The sequence below is a fragment of the Hemiscyllium ocellatum genome, chromosome 7 (genome assembly GCF_020745735.1).
Source record: "Hemiscyllium ocellatum isolate sHemOce1 chromosome 7, sHemOce1.pat.X.cur, whole genome shotgun sequence".
NCBI lineage: Eukaryota > Metazoa > Chordata > Chondrichthyes > Orectolobiformes > Hemiscylliidae > Hemiscyllium > Hemiscyllium ocellatum.
This window is the reverse complement of record NC_083407.1, coordinates 89,258,393-89,277,250: the sequence shown is the minus strand read 5'-3', so window position 1 is coordinate 89,277,250 and position 18,858 is coordinate 89,258,393. Positions and strand designations below refer to the sequence as shown.

Genomic DNA, 18,858 nt, shown 5'->3' with positions numbered 1-18,858 from the left:
ACTGAAGGGTCTGTTTCCATGCTGTACATCTCTATGACTCAAAGAGTCTAAATACAAGTTTTAGACAACACAACATGTGTTATTATTCATCCATTCATTATTCATCCATTCCACCATTTCATCTTGTGAATCATTACTACCCACACGACACCATTGCCTCCCCACAATCCTCTCCAGAAAGCTTAACAAGGTGGTGCCCACAATTCAATCTAAATATGTTGTGACAAAAGACAGGGATTTAGCATATTTTGCATGCCTATATTGTGGGAATCCGTACTTCTAAATGAAATGTATTCTAGACTTTGGAAAGAACATATCATTATGGAGTCATATCTACTGCTGCAAAAGCATCTGACTCTTCCCTGCCCTAACAAATCACTTACCACCTTCTCCCTTCCGCACCTTATCTGAACCACCCACAGAATAATGGCCTTGGTCTGGCAGGCCTCCACAGAGGGACTGCCACTCTCGCTGATTTTCATGGCTGGAAAAGGGTTTCCAGGTGCAAAAGGCTCAAGATGATCCCCTCCCCACCTGCCTGGCCCCTTTCTTCAGTCTGGTAGTCACCTATTCTCACTTTGCCTGCACTTGCTTAGGTTTCAGGGTGATCACATCCTGAAAAGGAATTATCCATGAACCCCTCAAACTCATGAATGCATCTTAGTGCTCCCAGCTGCCCCAACACGGGAATTTGAGTTGCTCCAGCTGGAGGCAACTCCTGCACACACAGTCACGCAGACTATTGGAGGGTTTAGGATTTTCTATATCATACATCATGTGCAAATCAGGGGTGTGAGTTCTAAAACAACTTAACTAAATAGAGTATGAAGTCTTGTTTTGCTCCTATCTTTCATCCTACTTATGTACAGACGACAAAAAAAATCCTGTTCTTGTTTGCCCTGAGTCCCTTTCTAGTCTGCTGCTGACCTCCACTTCTCTGCAATAATCCTCAGCTTGCCAATTCCTTACTATCAAGATGTGACTTAGCGTCCACAGGGATTGCACAGTGGACATTCTGGACAGTACTATCATGGATAGATACATCATGGCAGATTGATTAATGAGGGAGAGCTCAAGTGGGTTTCCTACAGCTCCCAGTTTCAAAAAGTGCTGTTGAGGGAGCCTTGGTGAGCAGTTGTAATTCATCATGTGGATGGTACACATGACTGTCACTGTATGTCAGTGAAGAGGGAGTGAATGTTGGAGATGAGAGTTGAGGTACCAGTCAAGCAAGTTGTTTTGTCCTGAATATTGTGGAGTTTCTTGAGTATTATGGGGACTGCATTCATCCGGTATAAATGTTCTCAAACATGTTGCTTTCCTTATAAATCCTCAGCTTTCAAATTTCTCATTTTAGAGCAGTTGGAAAAAGCAAAAAAAAAGACTTGGTAATTGCATGTGTAGGAGTGTCATTAACTTGTTAACTCAAGGAAGCATAGATTAAATGTAACTAGAAACTTGGTTGTTTAGTTAAGCAAAATAAAAATCATTGAAATTTAAGCTGATAATCCTGATGATATAACATAAGATTTGAACACACAGGTGGCCCAAAGATCATGAACAGGAATTCACTATTCCATTGGCATCAAATAATTATAAACTTGAAGGGAAATTAAGGTTAACAGAGAAGTATTTATACAGAATAAAATCTATGGTTTACTTTGGAATTGAAGAGCCCTTTGTTTGTCTGCTCCTTTCCCATGAAGCCTCTTTCATTCAAAGGCAGACATTTTCCCAGACAGAGTCCATTTGACTGCTGCAGCTAGCCTTCCTCAACCTTGTCACCTACTGATGGAGATCTCAGCACAATGGTTTGAGTGCCCCTGCTTAAGTGTGCTCACTCACTGTCACCACCTACTGTGGTCTTGTGGGGAACATTTAACATTGCATGATAGGAAAAATTGGCCATACTTCAGGGTTACAGATCAATAAGTTAACAAGGACTGTGGCAGAAGGTCAGAAACAGCATTCATTTCAGGCTGAATGTAAACAAATTCTGCAATTTTGGTAATAGTTCAGTAATCTTCTTAACGACTCCTTGTATACTTGGAACTGCAGATTTTAGAGTAAAAAATGAGGTCTGCAGATGCTGGAGATCACAGCTGCAAATGTGTTGCTGGTCAAAGCACAGCAGGTTAGGCAGCATCTCAGGAATAGAGAATTCGACGTTTCGAGCATAAGCCCTTCATCAGGAATAAGAGAGAGAGAGCCAAGCCGGCTGAGATAAAAGGTAGGGAGGAGGGACTAGGGGGAGGGGCGATGGAGGTGGGATGGGTGGAAGGAGGTCAAGGTGAAGGTGATAGGCCGGAGTGGGGTGGGGGCGGAGAGGTCAGGAAGAGGATTGCAGGTTAGGAGGGCGGTGCTGAGTTGAGGGAACCGACTGAGACAAGGTGGGGGGAGGGGAAATGAGGAAGCTGGAGAAATCTGAATTCATACCTTGTGGTTGGAGGGTTCCCAGGTGGAAGATGAGGCGCTCCTCCTCCAGCCGTCGTGTAGTTGTGTTCTGCCGGTGGAGGAGTCCAAGGACCTGCATGTCCTCGGTGGAGTGGGAGGGGGAGTTAAAGTGTTGAGCCACGGGGTGATTGGGTTGGTTGGTTCGGGCGGCCCAGAGGTGTTCTCTGAAGCGTTCCGCAAGTAAGCGGCCTGTCTCACCAATATAGAGGAGGCCACATCGGGTGCAGCGGATGCAATAGATGATGTGTGTGGAGGTACAGGTGAACTTGTGGCGGATATGGAAGGATCCCTTGGGGCCTTGGAGGGAAGTGAGTGTGGAGGTGTGGGCGCAAGTTTTACATTTCCTGCGGTTGCAGGGGAAGGTGCCGGGGGTGGAGGTTGGGTTGGTGGGGGGTGTGGATCTGACAAGGGAGTCACGAAGGGAGTGGTCCTTGCGGAACGCTGATAGGGGAGGGGAGGGAAATATATCCTTGGTGGTGGGGTCCGTTTGGAGGTGGCGGAAATGGCGGCGGATAATACGTTGTATGCGCAGGTTGGTGGGGTGGTAGGTGAGAACCAGTGGGGTTCTGTCTTGGTGGCGGTTGGAGGAGCGGGGCTCAAGGGCGGAGGAGCGGGAAGTGGAGGAGATGCGGTGGAGGGCATCGTCGATCACGTCTGGGGGGAATCTGCGGTCCTTGAAGAAGGAGGCCATCTGGGTTGTGCGGTGTTGGAATTGGTCCTCCTGGGAGCAGATGCGGCGGAGACGAAGGAATTGGGAATATGGGATGGCGTTTTTACAGGGGGCAGGGTGGGAGGAGGTGTAGTCCAGGTAGCTGTGGGAGTCAGTCGGTTTATAATAGATGTCTGTGTTGAGTCGGTCGCCCGAGATAGAAATGGAAAGGTCTAGGAAGGGGAGGGAGGAGTCTGAGACAGTCCAGGTGAATTTCAGGTCGGGATGGAAGGTGTTAGTAAAGTTGATGAACTGTTCAACCTCCTCGTGGGAGCACGAGGCAGCGCCGATACAGTCATCGATGTAGCGGAGGAAAAGGTGGGGGGTGGTGCCAGTGTAGTTGCGGAAGATGGACTGTTCCACATATCCTACGAAGAGGCAGGCATAGCTGGGGCCCATGCGGGTGCCCATGGCAACTCCTTTAGTTTGGAGGAAGTGGGAGGATTGAAAAGAGAAGTTATTCAGGGTGAGGACCAGTTCAGTCAGTCGAAGGAGGGTGTCAGTGGAAGGGTACTGGTTAGTGCGGCGGGAAAGGAAGAAGCGGAGGGCTTTGAGTCCTTCGTGATGGGGGATGGAGGTGTACAGGGACTGGATGTCCATAGTGAAAATAAGGCGTTGGGGACCGGGGAAGCGAAAATCCTGGAGGAGGTGGAGGGCGTGGGTGGTGTCCCGAACGTAGGTGGGGAGTTCTTGGACTAAAGGGGACAGGACCGTGTCGAGGTATTGGGAGATGAGTTCGGTGGGGCAGGAGCAGGCTGAGACAATGGGTAGGCCGGGGCAGGCAGGTTTGTGGATTTTGGGCAGGAGGTAGAAACGGGCGGTGCGGGGTTGTGGGACTATGAGGTTGGAGGCAGTGGATGGGAGATCCCCTGAGGTGATGAGGTCCTGGATGGTCTGGGAGATGATGGTTTGGTGGTGGGAGGTGGGGTCGTGGTCAAGGGGGCGATAAGAGGAGGCGTCCGCGAGCTGGCGTTTGGCTTCTTTTTAGTCTAAACAAAATATCCATTTACAGAAAGAAAGTCATGGAATGACGCAAATGAATAATGTTTCAGAAAACCAAGAAGGCCAAAGTTCAGTGTTACGGATAATGGCATTTCATGATAATTTGTCACTTCTCAACATATTTTGAAGTATATAAATGTTACACCTTCCTTTGTAAAGGCGTGAAACTTGGAAGAGAAATTGAGAACAACTTGTATTTCTTCCTCTCAAGTTTTAGCCAAAACTGCTGCAGTATTATCAATAAAAGCTGATTATTGTCAGTTCAAACTGATTTTTTCGAGTATTGTTGATTTCCTTTGCTCTTAAAGATCCCTGCTAACTAAAATCCCACTCAACACTACTGCTGGAGCTTCCACTGCAATGATATACATATTCTTTTGGCGGCCGGTCTTTTTTTTAATATAATTTTCCAAACTACGAACGAGGTGTGAACCTGCCTACAATTTTGAACTTCATACTTTGTTACATTGTTCAATATCATATTGGTAGATTTTCATAGAATCCACACAGTGTGCAAAGAGGCCATTCAGTCCATCAAGTCTGCACTGACCCTCGAAAGAGAATCCCATCAAGGTCCAGCTCCACCTTATCTCTACATTTCCAATGGCTAACCCGCCAAGCCTGTATACTCTCAACACTATGGGGCAATTTAGCATTGCCAAACCACCTAACCTGCACATCTTTGGACTGTGGGAAGAAATCAAAGCACCCAGCAGAAATCCACAGAGACGGAGCATGCAAACTCTACCAGAGGCTGGAATCGACCCCAGGCCTCTGATACATTGAGGCAGCGGTGCTAACCACTGAGCCACTGTAGTCACCCTTGGTTTTACAGCTAAGTGTAAAGCTGAATGGTTGGAACAGCGAAAGCAACATAACTTGCAGTCGACTTTCTTTGTCCCACATTTGAGTGTTTTTGGAGGCACAATGCAATGTCACAAATAGAATTTAGTGACTTTACTGAAATATTTCAACAATAAAATGGAGTCTGATGCAGGAAAAGTAAAGCACCCATTTTCCCTTTCCTGTTCATGCAACGCAAGCAAAAAGGGAAAGAATGGTTAGGACATTATATGTTTCAGGTGTTTTCTACCGTGAACACAACACATGTTTTGTTCATTTTTGCTGATTTTGAGTCCTGAAATATTACAATGACAAAGCATTGCCAAAGCAAATGTGTTCAGTTAATACCAATCTGTGTGAAGTAATGTATTAAGCTAACTGTGAGTTCAAAAATGGGAATGATAAGGTAAACTTATATTTTGTTACATTAAAATAATTTGCTAATTATGTCTTATTTTAAGAAATTGATTTTTAAACTTCTGTTTTTTTTAGATCATGTTTGACAGGAACTTCCAGGGTCGGCACTATGATTTGATTTGATTTCTTTTGATTTATTGCCATGTGTACTTAATTACAGTGAAAAGCTTTGTTTGCGAACAGTACAGGCAGATCATAGTAAGCAAGGACATACAGATGTTAGGGTGTAAAAAATCTTGAACAGTGTAAGGTTACACTGCACAGGATGTGCACTAGGCAAGATAAACATTAATGAGATCAGCATGATTTGAAGTTAGAGAGTCCATTCATCCATCTAATAACAGCAGAGAAGAAGCTGTTCTTGAATCTATTGCTGCACGTGTTCTAGTTTCTGTATCGTCTGCCTGACAGAGGAGGTTGTCGAAAGCATTACTGAGTTGGGATGGGTCTTTGATGATGTTGGCAGCCTTTCTGCGGTAACAAGACATATAAATAGAATGCATGGATGGAAGGTTGGCTTCCATGATTGTGGGCGGCACGGTGGTACAGTGGTTAGCACTGCTGCCTCACAGAGCCTGAGACCCGGGTTCAATTCCCGACTCAGGCGACTGACTGTGTGGAGTTTGCACGTTCTCCCCGTGTCTGCGTGGGTTTCCTCCGGGTGCTCCGGTTTCCTCCCACAGTCCAAAGATGTGCGGGTCAGGTGAATTGGCCATGCTAAATTGCCCGTAGTGTTAGGTAAAGGGGTAATGTAGGGGTATGGGTGGGTTTCGCTTCAGCGGGTCGGTGTGGACTTGTTGGGCCAAAGGGCCTGTATCCACACTGTAAGTAATCTAATCTAATCTAATGATGGTATGGGCTATGCGCACAACCTTCTGCCGTTTCTTAAATCCTAGGCAGAGAATTGTTGTACAAGGCTATTATGCACCCATACAGTATGCTTTCAATGGTTCATCCATAAATGTTGGTGTGGGTCCTTATGGACATGCCAAATTTTCGGAGCCACCTGAGGAAGAAGAGGTGTTGTTGTGCCTTCTTGACCATTGCATCTACATGGGAAGTCCAGGACAGGTTGTCGGTTATCGTCACTCGTAGGAGTTTGCACGTTCAATCCTCTCATCTTCAGCTCCTTTGATTAGATTAGATTCCCTACATTGTGGAAACAATCCATTTGGCCCAACAAGTCCACACCAATCCCCCGTAGAGTAACCCACCCAGACCCACATTTACCCCCAACTAATGCATGTAACACGATGGCAAATTTAGCATGGACAATTCACCTGACCAGCACATCTGTGGATTATGAGAGGAAACTGGAGCACCTGGAGGAAACCCATGCAGACACAGGGAGAATGTGCAAACTCCACACAAGCAGTCACCCGAGGCAGGAACCGAACATGGGTTCCTGGCGCGATGAGACAGCAATGCTAACCACTGAGCCACCATGCCACCTTGATGCAGATGGAGGCGTGTTCTCCTTTTTTTTTGAAGTCAATCATCAGTTCTTTAGTTTTGCTGACATAGAGAGAGAGTTTGTTACCATTGCACCACAACACCAAGTGCGACTTCCAGGGGCGGCACTATGAGTGCAGCAGTGACTGTGCCGACCTGTCCCCTTACTTCAGCCGCTGTAACTCCATCCGTGTTGACAGTGACTGGTGGGTGCTGTATGAGAAACCCAATTACATGGGATACCAGTATGTTCTGACCAGGGGAGAGTATCCTGACTACCAGCGCTGGATGGGATTCAATGACTGTGTCAGGTTATGTCGCTCCTACCCACAGGTCAGTTATAGTTTGACAGTTTGTCCTTGTGAGAGCATGGGAGCATAAAAAAACTGGAAGGGGCTGGCCTGCCCCTCAAATTCAATCTAACTTTTAAGCAAATTATAGTTGATCTTTTTCAAATCTTTATTTCTCCAGTTGGTCCCAGTGCCTTTCATGACCTTACCTAGCAAAAGAATATCAACTCAGTTTTGAAATTTTCGATTGACCGAGACTCAATAACCTATTGTGTGATCCAGTTTCAGATTTTTGCTGAATATTCTATTGAAAGGTTCTTCTTGGTCTGATCTGTGTGGCCCAATTCTTATTCTGGAATCCCCCACCAGAGGAAATACTTTCTAAAAGCACTTTAAGCTTCTATGTTAAATGGAATAGCAGCCCTCTGAATTTAATCCTCTTACCCCCAACATCTGTGCTGAATTTTCACTATATTTCATTCAAGGCCAATATTATCTTTCCTTTGATGATGTGCCCTGATCTGAATGTCCTTGAGATGGAGGTATCCTGCTGTAACATGATTTTCAATTCAAACTCTCTTCGGACAAATCTTCAAATCGACTCACCAAGTTAATAACTGATTGAGGATGCAGACCATATCACTGCATACAGCAAAGTGTTTAATTATTATGGATATGTAAACTCTTGCTGCATAGAAGGAGGCCATTCAGACTTGATGAAATGTGCCTCCAATGGATTTCTGAAAGTCAAATCCAAGTTCCCTCCTTACCTTTGCTTTTGCCCCAAAGCTCTACAGATCAGCTCCATGACATAAAATCATAGAGCCATAGAGGTCTACAGCACAGAAAAAGTCCCTTTGGCCAATCAAGTCTGTGTTGGTCAAAAACAACCATCTAACTGTTCTAATCCCAATGTCTCTTTTAAAGTTACTTTGAATCCAATTCTTCCTCTGGATTCTGATTTCGGCTACTGATTTTCAAATCAGATCATCTAATAGCTGATATTTATATGACACCTATAAGGTAATAAAATGGTCAGGGTGATTCACAGGAGTGTTTTAAGGCAGAATTAGACATGGAGCACAGAGGAGATATTAGGACAAGATGCAAGTCAAGAACATAGGCTTTAAGTAGAAAGAGCAATGAGACTCCAAAGAAGGCTTTGGAACCAGGTTGCTGATAGCATTGTGACTAATAGTGGCGTGATTACAATTGATGGTGTTCAAGCAGTCAGAATGACATTACTGAACATATAATTACAAAAATGAGTTACCAATAGCATTCTTATATTCCACTACTGAGGAGGCTCCTACAAACTAGAGATCTGGGAGTTCAAGTCCATTGTACTCTGAAGGTGGCTGCACAGGTGGATAGAGTGGTCAGGAAGGCATATGGTATGCTTGCCTTCATCAGATGGGGTATTGGGTATAAGAGCTAGCAGGTCATGTTAAAATTGGTCACGACTTTGGTTCAGCCGCATTTAGAATACTGTGTACAGTTCTGGTCACCGCATTACCAAAAGGATGTGGATGCTTCGGAGAGGGTTCAGAGAAGGTTTACGAGGACGTTGCCTGGAATGGAAGGTGCTAGCTATGAAGAGAGGTTGAGTAGGTTAGGTTTGTTTTCATTAGAAAAAAGGAGGTTGAGGGGGGACCTGATTGAGGTCCACAAAATCATGAAGGGTATAGACAAGTTGGATAGAAATAAGCGTTTTCCCAGTGTGAGGGATTCAGTAAAGAGAGGTCATGTGTTCAAGGTGAGAGGCAAAAAGTTTAAGTGGGATACATGCAGCAAGTATTTGGTACTCAGAGAGTGGTAGATGACTGGAACACCTTGTTATCTGAGTGGTAGAGGCAGGCATGGTAGATTAATTTAAGATGTGTCTGGGCAGATGCATGAGTAGGTGGGGAGCAGAGGGATACAGATCCATAGGAATTAGCCAATGGGTTTAGACAGTGGAGTTGGACTGGCTCAGGCTTGGAGGGCTGAAGGGCCTGTTCCTGGGTTGTAAATTTTTTGTGTTGTTTCTTCATAGAACAAGGCCTGACTTTAGAGGACAGATGATGGAATTCATGGATGACTGTCCGTCTGTTTACGACCGTTTCTGTTACTGTGACATCCACTCCTGCCATGTGATGGACGGTTACTGGATCTTCTATGAACACCCTGACTATAGACGGCGACAGTACTTCATGAGGCCCGGTGAATACAGGAAATAGAGCGACTGGGGAGGCTACAATTCAACTGTTGGAATTTCTAGACTGTTGCTAAAAACTATGATTTTTTAAAAAAATTGCTCAAGCATTTCTGAGCACGAATAAAATATGTTTTCTTTGAATGTCAGTTATCGTAGATCATTTCTTCATGGAGCTGCATGGAGGGGGTGATCTGGTGATAAAGTGGTAAGTTAAACAGATTGGTCGCGTGGGAATGTGATGGAGATCAAAGCTGGGTTTGAAGATTTGTGCCCTGTGTTGCCTCCTACCCTTATCCAAACAGTGAGTGTGTAATGGAGAAAAAATTGACTAGCATCACACCCAGAATGGGCAGATTAAGTGCTTCATTCTCTAAGGGAGAGGTTTCTCTTTCATATGATGCAAGACCCTTCAAAGGACAATCGCATTAAGTACATACCCACTCAGTGAAGGTGAAAGACACAAAATGCTGAGTGTGAGCCAAGCATCTTTTCTGACTGTGTCAAGTAAAAGTCTTGGCCATAAACACTGTTGACCACATCATTCAACATCATGAATCAATCCTGCTGTTGGTTGAGAGGCATTAACAATGATTTGTGACTAGGAAATATTCACTCTAGTTGCCAAATTAGCAATCACCTTCCAAGGTCCTATAAACTGCACGAGACACAGGAGCTGTTCACTTCACTCAGACCGTAAAACCTCCACACTGTTATTCTGCATGCCACACTGCATTTTGTGGTTAATTAAGGAGTTGGGGGTATGGTACAGAACCTCAGAATTGCTGCCAGAGATAAAACCTCTCTTTGCATGTGCGCCAAAAGACTTGAGCAAAAGACATCTGAATCAGTGTCATAATGTGTAATGTCCAAGTGGAGGTATCCCACTGTGTTAGACTCACTCATGCCCCAGTGTTTGGAGGATGTTGATTGAATGTTATTTTGTGTGCTGTGACTGCTGAATGATCACATGACTGATGAGCTGCTTTGTTTCTGATATTGCCAATGATATGGGTCCATTACAACTGAGCGAAAGTGAGGCCTGCAGATGTTGGAGATCAGAGTCGAGAGTGTGGTGTTGGAAAAGCACAGCAGGTCAGGCAGCACCTGAGGAGCAGGAGAGAACTGATATTTCAGGCAAAAACCATTCATCAGAAATGAGGCTTTGAGAGATAAATGGGAGGGGGGAGGTGGGGCTGGAGGGAAGGTAGCTGAGAGTGCAATAGGTCGATAGAGGTGGGGGTAAAGATGAAAGGTCGGAGGGGAGGATGGAGCGGATAGGTGGGAAGGAAGATGGACAGATGGGACAGGTCATGAGGGCAATGCTGAGCTGGAAGGTGGGGGAAGGGGAAATAAGGAAACTGGTGAAGTCCACATTGATGCAAGTATCCCGAGGCAGAAGATATGGAGTCGGGGGGTGAGGGAGTGGCGATGGAGGAGGTCCAGGATCTGCATGTCCTCGGTGGAGTGGGAGGGGGAGTTGAAGTGTTCGGACACAGGCAGTGGAGTTGGTTGGTGCAGGTATCCTGGAGATATTCTCTAAAGCACTCTGCGAGCAGGCGTCCTGTCTCCCCAGTGTAGAGGAGACTGCATCTGGAGCAACGGATATAGTAAATGACATTTGTGCAAGTGCAGGTCCGACCTATCACCTTTAGCCCCACCTCCAATCACTGATTGCACTCTCACCTGCTTTCCACCCAGCCCCACCCTCTCCTATTTATCTCTCCACCCCCTAGTCTCCAAACCTTATTCCTGAGGCTTTTGCCTGAAACGTCAATTTTCCTGCTCCTCGGATACTGCCTGACCTGCTGTGCTTTCCCAGCACCTCACTCTCAATCCATTGGATCTGACTCCAGTGGATCTGAGCACAGAAGATATGGTTGGCCCTGTGTCTACTGTGCTAAGGGCTGCTACATGAATAGATGAGGAACACATCCAGGACTAGCACCTACCTTCACCTGATGTGGAACTACAGAATGTCCAACCATGAATGCCCTCATGATGCAGCCGAGCAACAGTCACTCGTCTTACAATGCATACAGAACTGATAAGAGAAGGGTGATGATAGTAGAGTCTGAGCAGAGGGGAAAGTCAAATCTGTATGTAAGACCACAAGACCACAAGACCATAAGACCATAAGACATAGGAGTGGAAGTAAGGCCATTCGGCCCATCGAGTCCATTCCGCCATTTAATCATGGCTGATGAGCATTTCAACTCCACTTACCCGCATTCTCCCCGTAGCCCTCAATTCCTCAAGACATCAAGAATCTATCAATCTCTGCCTTGAAGACATTTAGCGTCCCAGCCTCCATGCACTCTGTGGCAATGAATTCCACAGGCCCACCACTCTCTGGCTGAAGAAATGTCTCCGCATTTCTGTTCTGCATTGACCCCCTCTAATTTTAAGGCTGAGTCCACGGGTCCTAGTCTTCTCGCCTAACAGAAAAAAAATCCTAGCGTCCACCCTTTCCAAGCCATGTATTATCTTGTAAGTTTCTATTAAGTCTCCCCTTAATCTTCTAAACTCCAATGAATACAATCCCATGATCCTCAGCCGTTCCTCGTATGTTAGACCAACCATTCCAGGGATCATCCATGTGAATCTCCGCTGGACACGTTCCAGTGCCAGTATGTCCTTCCTGAGGTGTGGGGACCAAAACTGGACACAGTACTCCAAATGGGGCCTAACCAGAGCTTTATGATCACACTCTGTGCATCTGCAATGGAGCACCTCCTTCCACTGGGGTAACAATGGATACAGAATGGCCTCTTGACATCAGCTTCCCATGCAGGTCCTGTCTGGGGTTTATGTTGATACTGTCCAGTCAAAGGACACTTCTTGGGCCTTGGAGTCTCTGCTCCCAGGAACTGGAGAATGCACTGATGCTATGGGTTAGAGATGGGGGTCAATGAGAGTTAGAGCGCTGAGATGATGTGAATTACGCCTTGAGTCTCTTAAAATGGAACTCAGGGAAATAAATAATGATGTCTCGAAAAGAATTCACATTGCAGAAGAGGAGGGGCTGGAGGTCGTGAAAAGCATGAGGGTAGATAGGTCCCCAGAACATGATTATGTGTATCCCATGATATTGTGGGGAGTGAGGGAAGAAATTATGGGACCCCTGGCAGAGATATTTGTATCATCACAGCCATGAGTGAGGGGCCAGAATTTGACAAGATGAGCCCAGTTCCTTGAAAGTGGAGTCACAGTTAGACAGCGTGGGGAGGAAAGCGTTTAGCACACTTGCCTTCATCGGTCAGAACACTGAGTATAGGACTTGGGAAACCATGTTGCCAATGTACAAGACATTGGTGAGGCAGCATTCACAGTACTAATTATAATTCTGATTGCTCTGCAAAAGGAAGAATGTTATTAAACTGGAAAGAATGAAAAAAGATGAGCAAGGATGTTACTGAGACTGGAAAAAGTGAGATCTGCAGATGCTGGAGATCAGAGTTGAAAATGTGTTGCTGGAAAAGCGTAGAAGGTCAGGCAGCATCCAAGGAACAGGAGATTCGATATTTCAGGCATAAGCCCTTCTTCAGGAAGACTGGACATTCCTGAAGAAGGGCTTATGCCTGAAACATCGAATCTCCTGTTCCTTGGATACTGTCTGACCTGCTGCGCTTTTCCAGCAACACATTTTCAGCTCTGTTACTGAGACTGGAAGGTTTATATTATAGGGACAGGCTAGGTAGGCTGGGACTTTTTCCCTGGAGTGTAGGAGGCTGAGGGATGACCTTTTAGAAGTTTATCAAATAATGAGGGGCATTGATAAGGTGAATTGCCAAGGTCTTTTCCCCGGGGTAGGGGACTCTGAAACTAGAAGGCATAGGTTTAAGGCGAGAGAGACAAGATTTAAAAGGGACCTAAGGGGCAACATTTTCACGCAGAGGGTGGTGCATGTATGGAAAGAGCTGCCGGAGGAAGTGGTGGAAACTGGTACAATGACAGCGTTTATAAGACACTTGGACAGGGACATGGATAGGAAAGATTTAGAGAGATAAGGCCCAAGCACAGGCAAATGGTATTAGTTCAGTTCAGGAAACCTGGTCAGCATGGATGAGTTGATTCAAAGGGCCTGTTTCTATATCACGTGATGACTTTGACTTTATGATGGCAGAGACTGTGCAGATTCCACCAAGAGAAAAGAGAGAAGAAGTTGTGAAATATGGATAGGAATTTGGATTGTTCAGAATACATTCACAGTGACAGTAAGGGGAGAGTCTCACTGAATGGCTGTCACTTGGTTGCCAGGACCTAGTGTTTTCAGCAAAGGGAGGGATTGAATGATATGATGGTGGCTGGCATAGTTCTTACATCTGGTACAGATGGGGAAAAGGTAGTGAGTGAATAGCCAATGTGGAGTGAGGGAAGACGTTTGATGCAATAGTGATAGGGATAGACCCATAAATCTTGGTGGGAGGGGGGTACTGCAGTAGAAATAGATTGAGTATGAAGTGGCCAAGGGAAAATGATGGCACTTGCAGGTTAGAGAAGTTGATTGACCTTCTTGCAGCATTGCTGGGCATTTCTCCAGACCGGTGACATTGCATTGACCTGGGTGGAAAATTGATACCAGGCTGGCATAGTCTTCTCTACCAGTGTTGAGAAAAGCAAACAACCCTTCTCTAATCCATTCTGGTGTCCACCAGGGCTTCCAGCAAATCAGGGTGGCAACTTTGCCTCTGTCTGACATCTCTGGGGCAATTCTTCATGCACAAAAACCATACACAGGACATGCCTGAGCAGACAGTGCTTGATCTGATGCACAATGGCATTCTAATGATGGTGCCAGCTCTGGGAATCCTGGGAGGTCTTGGCAGCAGTGAGCACTTCTGCCCCCTGGTGAGCGGGAAGATAGGGAGAGCAATGCACTGTGCATTGGGAAGGAGATGAGTTTCAGAATTTAGCATGTGAAATCACATGAGTGCTTATGCAGAGAAGCCTCGACACTTATCTGATTTCTGGTAAAATTTAGTTGAGAGTTTTAAAATGCAACAATCCTATTTGGTATTCTGCCACATTACGTACTGAGCTCTTCCCTCTTATTTTACATACATTATCTCAATGATATACAATTATTTGAAGTTTTGTCAGTCAGAGGGATAGATGTACCATTGAACTGTAACTGAAAGTCTGTAAGGTAGTGAGCTAAACGGTCCACTTTTGGTTTCCCCTATCTGAGTTAATTTGGGAACTGAGCTAGATTGGTAACTTCGGAAGTAAGTTCTGGCAAATGAATTTTTTTGACTGATTGTTGTTACAAAGCAGTTAGTGTATAGAAAATGCAGTAGACCTCTCCCACTTTGTTTACACATGGCAAATAAAATGAAAAGTGAAAGCGAAGTGAAAAGAATTGGTCATGAGACAAGCAAAACGTCAAGTGATGTGTTTTTTGCTGATGTTCAGCACCAAATCATTTGCATAACAAGAGTCTGGGGTAGAGGGGCCATTTCATGCAGTGTATAAATACCACGCTGGAGATAATGTTGACTGTCAGATCAGTGACTCAACTAGCTTCAAGCTCAAAATGGGAAAGGTAAGGACAAGTCTGATTTTTTGTATGATGCTATAGTTTTTTAAGTATTACACTTTGATTATCAAGCTCATAAACATCTCTTGTGTCTCTCCACAGATCATCTTTTACGAGGACAGGAACTTCCAGGGGCGGCACTATGAGTGCAGCAGTGACTGTGCCGACCTGTCCCCTTACTTCAGCCGCTGTAACTCAATCCGTGTTGACAGTGACTGGTGGGTGCTGTATGAGAAACCCAATTACATGGGATACCAGTATGTTCTGACCAGGGGAGAGTATCCTGACTACCAGCGCTGGATGGGATTCAATGACTGTGTCAGGTCATGTCGCTCCTACCCACAAGTAAGTTGGATGTTTATGCATTCTGTTCAGACTGAGATCAAGGAAATGCTCATTGAGCTAAGCAACTAAACTTGAGGATGTTATTGTGTTTAACACATCAAGTATTTGTAATAACAGTAAAACTATGCAGTCAATTTCATACATGCCCAAATCAGTACAGTAGAAACTGGAATTTCTTTCAGTTTAAATGGCATTTGGAAGTGTTTCAGGCATTCCTGGTGGCCATCTAATACAAAGGTTGTTTCACTTGACATGATTGAATAACCTGAAACAAAGAGTCTGGTCAACCTTACACTTGGATTGGAGAAAAGTGTAAGTTTGGGTTTCCCAATCATGAAGGTACACTGCTTTTCTTGATTTATATTTTAGTGACTAAGTCTTGGGTGTGCAGGGCACAATTTCAAAATTTACAGATGACACAAAACTTGGAAGTAATGAGACCTGTGCAGAGCAAGTGATGGATTTCCAACTACACAGGCTGGTGTAAAGGTTGGACACATCGCAGATGAAATCCAGAATGAACTACCTGAAAAGTGCAAAATGATGCATTTCAGTGGAAGGAATGAGGAGGGGCAATATAAAATAATGAATACTTTTCCAAAATAGGGTGCCTTGGCAGAGGGAGTGGGAGGTAAGTGAGTAGGTTGAAAGTGGCAGAGGAAGTTGAGAGTTGGGGGAAGAAGAGATTGGAGAAGTTGGGATTGTTCCCCTTAGAATAAAGAAACTCCATGTGGCGACTTGAAAGAGGTGTTCAACACCAAAAGGTGGCCAGGAAAGATTAAAGTAGGGAGAAGCTGCTCTCATTGGTGTAATTGTGACAAACCAGAGAATGCCAATACAAACTGAATTGTTAAAAGGAACAATGGTGAGACAAGGAAAATATTTTTACACAGCAATTAAGATCTAATTGCACTACTTCAGAGTGTGGTGCAGGCAGATTAAAGCAGTTTCATTGTGGAACTGGCTAACTATCAAAAGGCAAAAGGCTCACAGAGAGCTGGCAATGGATATGATTGGCCAAATGGCCTCCGTTGGTGTTGTAACTATCAAATATCTGTATGAAATGCAAGTGAGGAGCTAACAAGCAAAGATGGACTGTAATCGATTCTTACATGGCCGTTGTGACAACTGAAGAACAGTAATGCTTTGATGAAAGTTGTTGTTGTTGGACTCGGAAGAAAAAGGTGTGCTGGCCTTAATCCGCAGTCATTGTGATGGCGTTTTGGCATTTTCTCTACTCCCACCTCCCCCCCGCCAACCACCACCACCACGGCACCCCTCTATCTTTCCAATACCTGGTGTCTGCTTTAGCTGTCATCCTGCGCCCTTCAAAAATGCCAACTGCCATCTGAGGGTGGCTGTGTATAAAATGCATCTTTGTCAGAGTCACATTCAGGCCAGTGAAGGTCCACTTAGTTGGTGCCAACTGTCTATGAGGATGGACCCAAAATATGAATGGATCTTTAACATGTAAAAACCAGTATAATCTATCTGTGATTAATATAGAGTTTATAATACAGAAAAACCCATAAGTCTATTCAGTCCTCATGGTATGTAATTCTAGCACCTATCTGCATCCATCATCTGTTATTATATACTTCCACCTGTTTCTCTCAAATCTGTTGTTTCCAAGTCACCCTGGTTATTGTCCCGGTAAACTATTCCCATTCCTCACAAAGCAGATCAGACTGATATATTCCAGACCATCACAGAGACAGTTGAGTGAACTGTCATCCCATTCCGTCATCCCATCATCTGTTAAGTTGCTCTTATACCTCGAGTCTACATATATAGCGAATACAAAAATGCTCAACAAAATAATTAAAATTTGAGATGTGCTGATTCCACAAAAAGGCCTGGGAAGTGAAATAGTCAGGTTGTGTGAATTCTGATTCCTGCGTTATCCATCTATAAAGTCAGAAGTCACATGACACCAAGTTATATTCCAACAGGTAAATTTAAAATCACAAGCTCTTGTTGCGCTGCTCCCTTGTCCGGTGAAGTTACAATAACCTATGGGCGGCACGGTGGCACAGTGGTTAGCACTGCTGCCTCACAGCGCCTGAGACCCGGGTTCAATTCCCGACTCAGGCGACTGACTGTGTGGAGTTTGCACGTTCTCCCCGTGTCTGCGTGGGTTTCCTCCGGGTGCTCCGGTTTCCTCCCACAGTCCAAAGATGTGCGGGTCAGGTGAATTGGCCATGCTAAATTGCCCGTAGTGTTGGGTAAGGGGTAAATGTCGGGGTATGGGTGGGTTGCGCTTCGGCGGGTCGGTGTGGACTTGTTGGGCCGAAGGGCCTGTTTCCACACTGTAAGTAATCTAATCTAAAACCTGGTGCCGTGTGCCTTCTGACTTTGTCCACCCCAGACTCCGGCATCATCACAGTCATCCATCTATAGGAATGGAATAATCTTAATCAGAACAAAATAAAATGGAATTTTATTAAGTTTATGAAGCCTACAGTCTACATGAGTCAAATACATTAGCCTTACATTCACTGTGATCACCATTTCCTTTACATCCTACAAATGTACACACGGAAGCCCAGTGATAATCAGGTGAGAATTCAATCCAAATGTCCTGGACATGACATTGAGTTATCTCAGCTTTACTCTCAATATTAATCAAAAGTTCCTTCAAATGATCCCTTCTAACCAGCCAGTTACTTTCTTACACATTTCATCACTAACATAATCTCATTTCTATTGCAGTACCAAGGAGGGTCCTACAGAATGAGGATTTATGAGAGGCCTGACTTTGGAGGGCAGATGATGGAATTCATGGATGACTGTCCATCTGTCTACGATCGTTTCCGTTACCGTGACATCCACTCCTGCCATGTGATGGACGGTTACTGGATTTTCTATGAACATCCCAACTACAGAGGGCGCCAGTATTTCATGAGACCCGGTGAATACAGGAGATACAGTGACTGGGGAGGCTACAGCTCAACTATCGGGTCTTTCAGGCGCATGAGGGATTTCTAGATTGTTCTTGGCAAACATGGTTTTGTTTATCTGACATATATATGAGCAGAATAAATATTCATGAATTGACTGCTGTTGCTCTCAGTTGACTTTTGTTTGAATTGTCAGAGACTTTTTTTTTATCCTGTTATTGAATAGAATCGCAAAAGACTATCTGAGAGAGTGACTTTAGCTGATGTCCAGGATGATTTAGGCCAAATTTATGACATATCAGGGATTGTTTGTCCGTGATGCGCCCAGTATCATTTTTTATTTGTGGTGGGCAGATTATTTGACAGAATAATTTCTGAAGTCTCAAGGTACAAGTCAATAGTCATTTATTGGGCCAGTGTTGGGAGTGTCCACTCCAGAAAAGACTCTGAGGTAGCACTCTAACCCAATGAGGATTCCTCAGGTATTTATATATGGTAAGTCACATACATAGTACATTGGTCAAATTCCAAAATGGTCACTTTTAGATAAATATCCTATTTTGCCTCCATTCCAAAAGTGGTAAGGCACCTATTACCCTAGGTCTCACCACTTCCCATCTTCCCAGGTGCCATCCAACTCCTCTCTGAAACTTATGCTTTGTTCCCATCCTTGATTACATCCCATTGCTTTGTCTTACTTGGTGTGGACAGGG

The 18,858-nt window shown here is 44.8% G+C and overlaps 1 protein-coding gene across 3 annotated transcripts; it reads left to right on the top strand.

Annotated features, from left to right (window-relative positions):
* Positions 1-14,897: 14,897 nt before the first annotated feature.
* On the top strand, positions 14,898-18,233 carry LOC132817541 (gamma-crystallin S-1-like). 3 transcript variants are annotated; one of them, XM_060828038.1, is made up of 3 exons: positions 14,898-14,906; positions 15,003-15,245; positions 17,958-18,233. In XM_060828038.1, the coding sequence occupies exons 1-3, from the start codon at positions 14,898-14,900 to the stop codon at positions 18,231-18,233; spliced, it is 528 nt and encodes a 175-aa protein (XP_060684021.1). The 3 variants fall into 3 exon arrangements, with proteins under 3 accessions (XP_060684021.1, XP_060684023.1, XP_060684022.1); XM_060828040.1 differs by having other exon boundaries at positions 15,003-15,249; positions 17,968-18,233; XM_060828039.1 differs by having other exon boundaries at positions 15,003-15,249; positions 17,965-18,233.
* Positions 18,234-18,858: the final 625 nt, after the last annotated feature.